We start from the raw sequence: 13,707 nt of genomic DNA, 5'->3' as shown, positions 1-13,707 counted from the left end.
TGGTAAATTCATTAAATAAGAATGGAGCCATTGATCTATCTGTCTGGAATTCTTTAAGAAATTTGGAAAGGACATTTAGTGTAAATGTTATGTATGATAAATTTGATACTTTAGTTTTTGTTTCTTTTGAAGAACTTCAATTTTTGAATGTTTATACTACTAAGTTTTTTTAAAAATGTTTTTTGTTCATCTGTGTGCTAATTTTTATTTTCCCTTTTTTGATGAATGAAAGTTCTTATGTTTTTTTTACTATTTTAGCAAATTGATAACTTCTCTGACACATTATTTTAATAAATAGATTTTAAAATATTTCTAAAATCACAAAATTTATATTTTTAGATGCTATAGATTATATTATTGCTGGAACTGTTGTTCAAGAATCCAAAACCAGCAACATTGCTAGAGAAGTATATATTAATTCTAAAATTTTTAGTAATAGATTGCTTCTTTTCTCTATTTAGATCTTTAGAAGTAGGAAGAGAATTATTATGGAAAACTTATCATACAGGAACACAGTTCATTAGTTATGTAGACTTTATTATATATATAAAAAAAAGAATTTATATAAGATTCCTTTTTGCATTAAAGTCTACATAACCAATGAACTGTGTGTTAAGTTCTCCATAATCATTCTGTGCTTACTTCTAAAGATCTAAAATTTTTATTTTTATCAAAACACACAAATCTAATGGTATGGAATAGTCTAAAACAGGGATCTCCAGCCTTTCTCATTTGAGCTGTAAAAGACAAGTCTGGGGGCAAGGTCTGTAACTTTCTTCTTTAAACAGCAGAAACTAGAATTAACAGACTTTGTTTGAAATGAAGTCTATTAATTCTAGCTGGCTATTCAGAACTTTACATGCTTTGAACTAATTCAAATGTTCATGATAAATCATGTCAGTGAAAAGAAGTTATGTGGGCTGGCTAAATATGCTTTGGGGCCATAGGTTGGAGACCTCTAGTATAAAATATGATTTTTTATTAGTAAAAAAATGAAAGAGAAGTGTTTGTTGTCTTTTCTTAATATGAAATAAAAATCAAATGATAATATCTATAATAATTAATCTAAATGAAAATAGTACAGGGTATTTTGGTCAATTAACATTTCATTAAAGTGTAATAACTAAATGGATCAGGGAGGAACACTGTTCATGTGTGTGCCATTAACTCAAGTTTAAAGTTTCTTAACACATTTGGCAACAAGTCAGCATCTGCTGAAAATGGTGCTGCTATACACTACCATGCACAACAAAAGAGCAGAAAATTCATATTACTGATTTTAAAAATATAATATTTTGAAGAAGCACTAAATCTTCATATTGAAGAAATACTTTGCCTTCTGTCCTTCTCAAACCTTCAGGAACAACAGTCTCTGCAGGCAAAGTGGACCTTTTTATTTAGATTTCTCATTTGCCTTGTTATGTAAAAACTTTTTAAAAAAAAACGGTTCCTAGGTGGCAGCCCAATCAATTATTGAAATGTGTTTGAAAATCAAATTTCTGAAACTATGCAAAGTTTAAAATGCTCTATAATTGTAGCAATGCACCAGTTAGAAGTTAATTTGTTATGTGAATCAGTATCAGAGTACAGGAATTGTGATTGGTATGCCTAAAGGTTGAAGCAAAGTATTGGTGTGATTGTTTCTTATACTCTGGCAAGTATTGTTGATTTCCCAACAAGAAATATTTTCTTGTTGGGGAATCAATGTTGTTGTTAAGAGAAGTTCATCTTATTCATTTTATATATATGCCAGAAATTCTGCTAATAAGTACAGTTTACAGGTCTGATAATTAAATATGTCTGTATTGTATAATTTTAGTCATCTACATGAGATGATTGGACTGATGAGGGTTTATAGGTCCAAAATGTATTTCCAATGTGAATAAAAGCATATACTTTTTGGATCTGATCTCTGACTCAGTTTTCATCACTTGGACTACAAGGTGTGATAAGTCTGAAAGCTAGCCAAATTTAGACCACATCAAGATACATTAATCACAGACAAGAAGCAAAAATATTTAGAAGTAAATATTTGTATTATTTGTCTTTTGAGGAGGAGCTACAATTGATGACCATCTGATGCATACTTTGTGAAGATCTCCAATGTTTCCTTACAAGACTAATGTATTTTAGGCTCCTCTGATACCAAAATGTGAGAACTTGTGAATTTGGTGAACATTTTGAAGAATAACCCACAAATTTAGTGTTCTGATGAGGCATATTTTCATTTGACAGATGTCAACAGACATATTGTACTGTGTGCCTCTGGAGTTTTGAGCATCTCCATTAGATCCATGCCACCAGTATTTATTTACGGAAGCTGTCAATGTGTTATGCAATTTCCAAACAAGATATTATTGGTCCTGTTTTCTTTGAGAATTATATCCCTGGATAAAATTATAAAGGATATATTTGAATTCCTTTTGTTTCCTGAGCTTTGCTGCTGTTGATTTCCAGTAAGGAAACAGTAGTCTCAACAGGATGAAGTTTGGCTGCATTGACCCCCTTTGGTGCTGGAGTTCCTGCATGCAAATTTTCAGGATAGTGGTTTTAGATCTGAATATGGATACAAGTTTTCTTGATTTTCTACTATTCCAGACTTAAATCTGTGCAATTTTTACTTCAAGAGTTTCTTGAAGAAAAAGTATTTGAAAATATTTTAATTAGCTTAATTAAATAATAATTTGAGATGAGTACTATTTACAACTTACATTATTATATTCACTATTGTTCAAAATATCAAATCTTAATGTGAAAAAAGATGTTTATTACATTTATTCATAGACGAAACTGGATGGCTGTCATAGTTAAAGCTTATATCAGATACTCTGAAAGACCTCCAAAAAATTTTTTAGAGTGATCTAGCCTGGATTTCTAGACTTATCCCTAATTGCTTTGCTGCTCTATTGCAGGTTGAATCTATAAAGAGCATGTTAAAGTATCATCTTGTTGTTTACAAAGTAGAAAAATAAGAAAAAGTTTATTTGTTACATAACAGTGTGTAGATGGCCAGATGGCCACAGTGGTTAAGATGGCAGTCTACCATTCTATGGGGAATTTTTCATGGGCAATCCATTCTGGATATGTTGGATGATATTCCTCATCATCCTGATGCTCTTGTTGCAGGCCAGGTCAAACCCACGATGCGTACAATTAAAATGGCCTTCTCTCCACAGTATGGAGACAGAACCAAAAAAAAAGAAAAACCATGTAAAACAGTAATATAAATGTTTTCATATACAAATATATTTGGTGAGAGGCCATGTTATGTTTATTTCCATGGAATTATTCTGCAAATTCAAATTATCATTCAGATAATTAACTTCACTCTATGTACTAAAAATATTTAGCAAAATATTTTAACTGTCTGTTATCAGAGACTACTCTCTTGAATTTGAATGCGTCTGAATTTAGGAAATCATTATAAAATACATATTTGTGATAACTGTTGTTTAATATTTATTTCTCTTACTACTGTGTGTGTGTGTGTGTATACACAATATATCACTGTAGATAAAACTATTGCTCTGAAATTTAGTCAGCCTTTAAATTATATATATTATATTGCAACATATTTTGTAGTCTTTTAATTTCTGTTTTGAAAATGGAAATTAAAATGTTTGTTAATGCAATATTTATAAAATTGAAAATAATTCAGTTAAAAAACTATAAAGTTTGTTTTAGGCCGCATTAGCTGCCGGATTTTCAGAACATACTCCTGCTCATACGGTGACTCAAGCTTGTATTTCGTCCAACCAGGCAATTACTACAGGTAATTTTTTAAATGTAATTTAATATCATATAATTAATTTTTAATAATTTGAATGTAAGAATACTAGCTGAGACAATTTCAGTTTGAGTGTCAAGGACCAGTTTAACTGTAGATAATGTTGACAATCTTCACGTCAAGATATGAACTAATTGTAAGCTATTTGAAAAGAATAATTGTATGATTATGCTTTAAATCCTTTTATGGACTTTGTAACTGGAGGGAATGAATGAAACAACTGTCATGGAAAAACTACTACTAAATAAATTGAGAATGATTATTTTAGTTAACTTATTAATGTTGTATTTACAAACAGATGTGCTGTTAATTTGACTGATTTTTGATTAGAAAGATGTTTTACATATGCTTTTACATATAAAACAATCTGCTAGTCCACTATTGTTACAGTTCATAATTGTGCTACTAAGAATTAACTAAGAATAAAGAGTTAATTATAAATTTATTTCTTTTGGATGAATTTTTCTCTATAGAGAGAGATTCTAATTTGATTGATTTTTTTTTTTTTTTATCTTTGATAAATTAATAAAATTTTCTAAGTTTCAATCCAAAATAAGTTGAGAAATGTTCATTTTTGTACAGTTGTATTGTATTGTATGCATCATCTGTAATGGATCTTATTCACAGTGGAATCTGTTGATTACACAAATTTTTACCTTTTCATGTTGTAAACGAATAAATCAAATCCTTTGGCTGAAACAGTACTAACAACAGTACTAAATATTTTAAAAGTAATTAAGATTAATTCTTTAGAAAACAGATTTAATTAAATGTGTACTACTTTATACAGTAGACCCCCGTATAACACCGTAGATACGTTCCGTGTTATATGAATCCGTGTTGTACGAGTCACTTAAATACATGAGCCAATCACGGCCCGTGTGCCGGGCTGTGATTGGCTCATGTATTTAAGTGACTCGTACAACACGGATTCATATAACACGGAACGTATCTACGGTGTTATACGGGGGTCTGCTGTATTTGAATTTTTGAACATTTAATTTTGCTGAATGCTGATATTTTATACGAATTAATTCTATATAATTTCATATGAACAGTACAAATGTGCTGGTATTTAATAACTGTTAATTTTCTCTTTCTTAATTTATTGAAATAACGATTTTAATATATTTCTTATTTAGCAATGGGACTTCTCGGAACAGGCCAGTGCGAGGCGGTGATTGCCGGAGGTGTCGAATTTCTCTCCGACGTACCCATTCGATTCAATCGTTCCATGCGTAAATTTATGTTGTCGGCAAATAAGGCCAAAACGCCAGCAAAAAAATTAAATATGCTTCTTAAATTTAGACCAAAATTTCTTGTTCCTGAGGTAAGTAAAATTTTTATGTTGTAATTAAAAGTTTGTCAATAAAATATTTGCTACTTCTGTTTGACATGCACTATATAATACATCCAAAACATTTAATAAAAATTTGATTTATACTGTTTTTTTAAAGATGAAGGCAATAGTTATGCAAATATTAAAATTTGAACAATGTTCATTTATTAATAAACAGATAAATTTAAGATTAAAAGCAAAATTTGTGATTATTTTTGATTTTATATTTTTTTAGATTAGATGTTCAATGAAAACAAATAGCTAAAATAACTTGTTTTTTATGTTAGGTTATTTTTGAATTGTTTTAATGGCTACTGTAAAAATTATGAATTTTAATATCTATTGCCTGAAATAATTTGTTTAAATAAGGACAAATTGGTTTAATTTTTACAAAATATGAACAAAAATTTATAGTTTACTAAAAAAAAAAAAACTTAGAAAACCAATGCTTTAATCTTTAAAAATCAAACAGATGCATTCTCTTGTGACAAGTTGCTTGATTCAGTTTTGTATCAATTTAAATTAAATTTCTTAACAATATCCATATATTGGGTTGTTTGGAAAGTAATTTCGTTTTTTCCATAGAAAAATAAATGCAATATTCTTATAATAAATAAATATTTTATTGAATTATATATTGACCATTTTGGTCAAATACCTGTTGTCATTGTTTCTGGTAGTAGCATGATTTCACATTCATAAAAATTTTGATCGTTGTTTACAAAAAACTGATCCAAGTGGTTTTTGACATTGTCATTTCAAGTAAATGTCTTAGTTAAAAAAAATTTGTATAGACCGGAACAAGTAATAATCCAAGTGTGCCCGATCTGGCGAATATGGTTGGTGTGATAACGCATCCCATCTAAGCTATAACAGTTTCTGATCGGTTACCAGACTTGTGTGAAATTTGGCATTATCATGGTAAAACACTACACTTTGTTTGTTGATCAATTCTGGCCTTTTCTGTTTGATGATATTACTCAATTTGTTTACTCGACGGCAGTACACTTTCGAATCAATTGTTAAATTGTCTGGAAAAAGCTCAAAAAAAAAAATTTCTTTAAAATCCAATTGTAGAGAGCATTTCTCATTAATAACGTGTGGAACCCATAGATCGAGCTTTGAAACGAAACCAATTCGTTTTAAGTAATAATAAATGGTTTAATTTAACAGATTTAATCTCTTAGTGATTTCACGTGTTGTTATGCGGCAGATTGCTTCGATCGGTACCTTTATTTTGTTTTCGTTGGCTTCGAATGGCCATCCGGAATGTGGTGTATCTTCGATATTAAAATTGCCAGAATGCAATTTTGTAAACCAGTTTTGGCACTGTCTTTCTCTCAACACATCTTCTCCAAATATGTACCACAATTTTTTTTTTTGTTTGAACAGCACTTTGATTTTTTAGTTATAAAAAAGCAAAATATGCCGAAAACGATGCTTTTGATTTTCCATATTTGATGGGTCATCGAAAAAAAAACAATTGTACAGAATCAAACAAAATTTTTTACAAATAAGCCTTAAAATGTCAGCTGTCAAAGTATATAATGAAAATGTGGTTTAAAATAAAATTGGCTGGTAAAAATACTCTAATTCCTCTAGTAATAAAAAACGAAATTATTTTCTGAACAACCCTATATATATATATATACACACAGTGGAACCTCGCTTAACGAGCATAATTCATTCCAGAATCTTACTCGTAATGAGAAAAAATTGTTAAGCAAAACAATTTTTCCTATATAAATTAATATAAAATATGATATTGCGTTCCATGCCAAAAAGTTCTCAAATATTTTATGTTTGTTTGTTCAAAGAAAATTACACAATATACATTGTTAAGGAGCATGAATCATCATCATTTCTTTTAGTGCAGAATGAACCACCTGAATGCGAATTTGATTTGCAGAAAACAAAAAAAAATTGCAGATAATATATCCGATAAAGATATCAAACAATATGCCAAATTTTTGGGCATATTGTTTGGCGTCTTTTTAAATATTAAATATTTAATATTTAAAAAGAATATTTAAATATTAAATATTAGAAATTGATTAATTTGGCTACAGGTAGGCAGTTATGTTGCCATCTTGTACTAAATTTAATAATTATAAATAATTAATTTATAATTTAGACATTTTTAAAATTTAATTTCAAATTGGTCATTAAATTTAGTATGAGATGGCAGCATAACTGCCTACCTCTAGTCAAATTAATCAATTTCTAATATTTAATTATAGCGTTTGCATAGCCCAAGAATTTGGCATATCGTTTGGCGTGTTTATTATATAATGGGTTATGGTTATTGACGTTTATACATGTGTGTGAACACAAGTTTGGAAAAATGTGTGATCACGAGCGACACTAAGATGCTAGTGGAATGAAACATCGCTGGTTAACTGACTCATTATTATTTAACAATTTGTTTTTGCTCATTATGTGAGGTGCTCCTTAAACAAGTTTCCACTGTGTATATATATAGAGCAGATTGAATTTTATACAAATTACATTGTGTATTTAAAAATACACATTGTAAAATTTGTAATATAACTCTAAGCTCAGTTAACTAACTGATAAATGACTATATTATATACTCTTCTGAAAAATGGAAAGAAATTTAATATTAATTATCACACAAAAGCCATAAAAAGCCAGCAAAACAAACTAACAAATGTTTTCAATCATCATAAATGGTCACCTTTGGGTTATTTGATGAATTTGAACAAATATTAAACATAAGCAAATACAAACATGACTGACTGCAATGCTACACACAATATATTAGAGAAGTGTCGATTTTCAAAGTAAATTTAATGCCAATTGACCACACAATTGTCTGTGGTGAGAGTGGTGGGGTTAATCAACTTTTATATTTTATAGGAGGACCTCCAAGTCAGCAAGATGACTTAGAGACCATCTGACTGACTTGGAAGTTGTTCTGTAACAAATCATAAGCATTTGATTTATCACTGGGCATTAAATTTACTTTGAAATATCTACACTTCTATAGAATATGTTGTGTTGTATTGCAACCAATCATGTTTGTATTTTGTTAAATGTAAAATTTGTTGTAATTTGTGGAATAACCCAAAAATGGCCATTTAACATAATTGAAAATGTTTATTTTGTTGCTTTTTATGGTGAAATTTATAGTGACTTATAGCATCTCATTAAAGTCTATTAACATTTTGTTAAATGCAATACACTAGGGGTCGGCAACTTTTCAGCGGTGTTGTGCCGAACATAAGTTAGTGTTATTCTGAGTGCCAACATGATTCTATCAAGTTTATTATATATGTTACCAAAATTAGTCTGGTTATAACAGACTTCAAAAATGTAATTTTGAAGTTAAGTTGTTAATTGAATTATGTTCTTATGTGTGAAACGCTTGCATTACACGTAAATGGTGACAGGGAGCATAAATGCATGCGCTGTAACAGAAATATACAAACAAGAGATTTGTTTTTAATGTACCACATTCTTTGCTGAACTATGACTTCCATTTAAATGTGTAATTATTAATTAAAATATAAGTTTTATTACATTTCTTTTCAATCAGTGCACCACTGAAAATCAGCCCACATGCCGTAGGTTGCTGACCCCTGTAATTATGGTTGCCACCTATCCAGGTTTGACCTGGAGATTCTGGGATTCAGTGAGTTATCTCCAGGCTCCGGGGTTAGTTAATATTCCTCCGGGTTGTGCAAGTTGAAATGAATATGTACAAAATTATATGCAAATCGTCTCGTATATTTCTTCCCCCGTGTACCGAATTACTAGTGTGGTGGTCGTTGGCTTAAAGACATAATGTCTATAACTGGTGTAAGCACAGTGCTGCTATGTGCTATGTAGTTGTACTCTCTCTTGTGACTGTTCTGTCAAGAGATGTCTATTGAGAGTGACATGATATAGCCTACATAGGTGACAGTTTGATAATCAGTGTTCATGTTGGCTGATGATTAATGGTAAGTTATAATATAAAGTTACTCCTATCGTCCCATGCTCTAGTCAGTCTCGAGCAGGTTAAATAGCGTTACATAACAAATGGTTCTGTTGGACCCTCAAAAAATAAATAAATATATATATATATATATTTTGATTTTCGGATGTTTTTTAAATTTCCAAATTTTTTCAAAAACTTTTACCTGCGCGAAAAATTTTATCGCAATTTTAATCAACCTTTAATGATGCACGATTAACGCTTAATTGTTTTTTTTATGGGATTTTTTTTAATCAAATTTCATTCATTGTTCTAAAGTTCTAGTGTATGGATTTTACTTTGGTAAAGTTATTTAAAGCTACTTTCTGATGTCAAAAATGATATCCAATAGTTTTTAGTGTAATTTTTGAAAAAATATTTAGAAATATATGGCCAGCTAGTATTCACCCTATTTTAGACCCTTCACTTCCTGAGACTTCTATGGAAATGTCCCTGGGTTTTTTTGGTTTCTTAAATCGTCTCCAGGTGAGACTAAGTTATGAGGTGGCATCCTCATAACTTAGTCTCGCCTGGAGATGATGCAAACCTGTAATACATAATAATTTATATTTTATTGCTATAAATTTTTCTGTAGAAAAAAATTTTATTGATCTTATGATTTTATTTGATTTTTATAATCTTATAAATGATCAGAATCATAATTTGTTTAGTCTGTAATATTGTTATACATCAGTAAAAACAAATTTAAAGTAGTTTATTAAAATACTATTATAAATTAATAAGTTATGTTTCATTAATTGTAATTTAAAATTATTTTTAAAATGAGAAATTATATCAAACTGTACAAATTTTAATTTTTTACATTTAAGTTGCCGTCCATATCAGAATTTTCGTCGGGAGAGACAATGGGTCATTCTGGAGATCGTCTTGCAGCAGCTTTTGGAGTTTCTCGAAGAGAACAAGATGAATATGCCATACGTTCTCACACTTTGGCAGCCAAAGCTAGTAATGAAGGTCTTCTTTCTGATGTGGAACCAATTACAATTCCCAGTAAGATTTCTTAATGGCATTATATATACAGTACATCCTGGGTTTAGAGGACAAATGTCTTGTCTTGGCATAGTAGTAGAATTTTTGATATATTTTTGCTCCAAAACCTTTAATAAGAGGGCTGTACAATGAATTACCTATTAATCATTAACATTATTTAAAAAGTATCATGTTTATCTTCATTTTACCATTATTTCGTAGAATAGCTTTGTGTTCTTAAACTTGTCAAATGAAGTTTCACAATTCTATTTTAATGTATTACTGTGACACTCACTGCATCAAGCATTGGTGGATTGCCACTGGCATTTTTTTCTTGCATGACAGAAGACATTAAGAAACTTGAACTTTAAAGAAGGAAATAATAATGAGCACAGAATGAATCATGTAATGGAAAAATTGGCAGATATTCTGCTTGGGAAGTCTAGATACAGTAGTAGGTATGATTTTGAGTTTCACTTCAGGCCATATCTTTTATATATTTGCAAATGAATTAATTTTTAATTATTATATAATTTAGTGAAAATAGTGTTTAACCTGTCCTGTGTTGTTCCTGACATATATCGGGATTGTGACCTCTGACTTCGACCAGTTGACCCAAGATATCTTGTTTCAGCATTGGAATGTTTTTGAAACTAGATGTTGCTAGTCATTATAATTTTTATATTAAAACTAATGTGAGATTAGTCAAGGGTATGATAAAGTCGTTGGATGAACTTTTATACCACTTATGTGACAATACCAGTTGGTGAAACCAGCCTCGGTTTTGGTTAAGGATGGCTTCCTATAGATATCTAATATCAGAAGTTTGCAAAAGCCCCTGAAAGGCGTTTTCTCCTGACACCAGTTAACTAAGAAATTTAGCAGGTTAATGCGCTGTTATCTTTCTCACAGAATAACGAGTGGGAGGGTTGTGAGTAAGTTTGGAAAGGTGCTGGATGGATTTGAGTCAATGATGAATCCATTTCATAAACAACAAATAAGATTTAATGAAATGCATAAATTGAAATACAACAAATGATCCAAAACAAAGCTTACTTAACTCTAGATTCTAACCGCTTGAGAGAGAGAGTTTGACGTAAGTTTCTGAGTGTCAAACTACCTTGACAATTTGTAGACTTGACGTCATTCTATAATTCTTAGGAAAGTTCATTTCTATAAGTTCTTAGACTACTCTTCTCTTTACACAAGTGATAAGTCTTGATTCTTCTACTTAAAATATTCTGCCTTTGGGAGAATAGATTCGGTTCGGATTTAGGACGAGGCTTCTGGAATCCCTCATGTACTTTAGCATTGAAAGCTGACAATGGACTCTTAATTGATATTTCGGAGAACTCCAGGTTTGCTTCTACATTGGGAGAAAGTTCTGGTCGGACTCATAATTGATTGTCATGGAGAACACCTTGTTTACTCCTTCCTCTATAGAGTTTCTCGGTGGACTCCGCGATTATCTATTGGAGAACCCTTCTGGCTAACTCCTACGATAAAAGCTTTAGGCGGATTCCTTGATTTGAGCGCAAAGCTTGATGATATTCTTCTGTTTTACCCAATCAAATCATTACATTCTTACATCATAAAGGGGGTAGAAAGGGGTTAAACTGTTGATGACATAATAACAAAGTTGATGATAAGCGATCTTTTTAACGGAAATCAACTTTCTTTCTAACTGAAGGGGGGTAAAATCCTCCCTTTACATTATTGATAAATTTAAGGAGTTTAAATCCATTTCAAAGTGGTTTAATATAACAAACAAGTTAGTTTGTCACCCTAATATATATATATATATATATATTTACGTTTATCACATCTACAATTCAAATATAACAGTTTATCGAAAAAGGGGGGTGAAAACGAAAGTAGATGTTTTCTTGTTTATCACATCATTTTATGGTGCTACTTCCTTCTAACATTTACATAGTTGTCAAGCAAAATCTTTATACTTTTTTAAAATAAAATAATTTTCACCTCAACCTTTAAGTAATTAAGGGGGGAAAAAGGGGGTGGCCTGTCTCTCACACTAACTTTGGAAATATAATTTTTTTGGTTATTACATTTATTAATATATCTATTTTGTTTGTGCAAAAAATAATTTTGGATGATACAATAGCCATGATTATTCTTTTCAAAAATGTGTAATTTTTGTTATGCTTAACATTGACGAAAATTCAGCATGGCATCACACACAACGGAGAAAACTTTGAACATTCGATACGTTAAAACTTATAATGCAAATTTTTTTTAAAGTGATAATTGTGTAAAAATAGCATTTTAATTTTCACTGTTCTCTTGCATTTCTGAATCCCATTCTTGCACATTGAGTTACAAAATGAAAATCTTTAATATTGTAAAAATGTGGTAATTTTTTTTCACAGGCACCAATTCTATGCATTCAGCCTCTCATTCCAAGAGTGTCTGCTAAATTCAGGTTCTACTGTGTATGTATGCAAGCGTGCATGCATAATATCTTTAAATAACATTTAAATTTATTCTTTTTCATTGGTAGATAGAGACAAACCGATAGAAAAAGATAATGGAATACGCATATCTACATTTGAAGAAGTTTCTAAACTAAAACCTGCATTTATTAAACCTCATGGAACTATCACTGCTGCCAATGCTTCATTTTTGGTAAGTCTTGCTATCTTTGAAAATACAACTTCATTTACTATATAAAAGCTTAAAAAATAACTTTCTGAATTTGAAATGAAATAACAATAGTTCGGGGTGTCTAAAAAGTTGCTGTTCAGTGGAAAAGGTTTAAGTGAAGTTTTAATAAAAACAAAGTTTCTCCTAAATTGAATGCTGGAAATGTCCTCCAGTGACTGAGCAGATAAAACCACTGAACACTGGTCTTGGATTTGTGCCTTACCAATGGTCTGGCTATGTGGATTTTTCTGGATTTTCTCCATGTTAATAACACCTAAATAGGGGCCAGTTTCCCATAAATGACCTCCAGGGAGGCATTCCCCCTTGGCAGATCGTCCATGTGTTGTGTTGCCATATATAAATAAAACCAATAAAATCAAACCCCCCCAGAGGCCTCAAAATCTGGATGAGTGAGGTCTGGAGACCTAGTGGGCCAGATTACACAGGAGATTGTGATTGGCAAAGAAGTCTTCCATAAACTGGAACATTTGTGAGTGAGCAGTGACGCCATCTATTGCAAAGTGGAAATGAGGGACATAGAACTTACAGGTCTTGTATGCAATATAACTTTATCATCATTACAAATTTTTTGCTGCATAGTAACTTTTTGGACTTTGTATAATAATTTAATTATAGAATTAATGCACTGTAAGGATTTGAATTTTCAACATATAAATTAATTCAAAAGAGTGTAACAAAAATAAATATGATACTTGTTCTTATTTGACCAATTCTTTTATAGAAAAGAAAAATTGTAATAAATTCTTTCAATAAACTCATACTTCATAATTTTCTTAGGAAATGATAGAAATTGTTATAGGAATGTCAAAGATGTATGTAAATTATTGTATTATATTGATGTTAAGATAACTTTTTATCTAAAATAAATCTATAAGCTAGACTCCAACCAAATGCCAAATTCTATCAGGCTAGATATGGCTAAATACT

At 30.5% G+C, this 13,707-nt stretch overlaps 1 protein-coding gene across 1 annotated transcript in view; it reads left to right on the top strand.

Annotated features, from left to right (window-relative positions):
- The window catches only part of Mtpbeta (mitochondrial trifunctional protein beta subunit), a 47,019-nt gene that overhangs the window by 16,585 nt on the left and 16,727 nt on the right, over nt 1-13,707 (top strand). Inside the window, exons 5-9 of the mRNA XM_067285330.1 lie at nt 340-407; nt 3,685-3,772; nt 4,930-5,117; nt 9,936-10,116; nt 12,617-12,741. Coding sequence (XP_067141431.1) covers nt 340-407; nt 3,685-3,772; nt 4,930-5,117; nt 9,936-10,116; nt 12,617-12,741 — 650 coding nt within the window. The remainder of the gene's footprint in view (nt 1-339; nt 408-3,684; nt 3,773-4,929; nt 5,118-9,935; nt 10,117-12,616; nt 12,742-13,707) is intronic.

The sequence above is a fragment of the Centruroides vittatus genome, unplaced genomic scaffold (assembly GCF_030686945.1).
Source record: "Centruroides vittatus isolate TY-2023 unplaced genomic scaffold, ASM3068694v2 scaffold_2520, whole genome shotgun sequence".
Lineage (NCBI taxonomy): Eukaryota > Metazoa > Arthropoda > Arachnida > Scorpiones > Buthidae > Centruroides > Centruroides vittatus.
The sequence above is the reverse complement of the archived record's forward strand: the minus strand, read 5'-3'. Positions and strand labels throughout refer to the sequence as shown.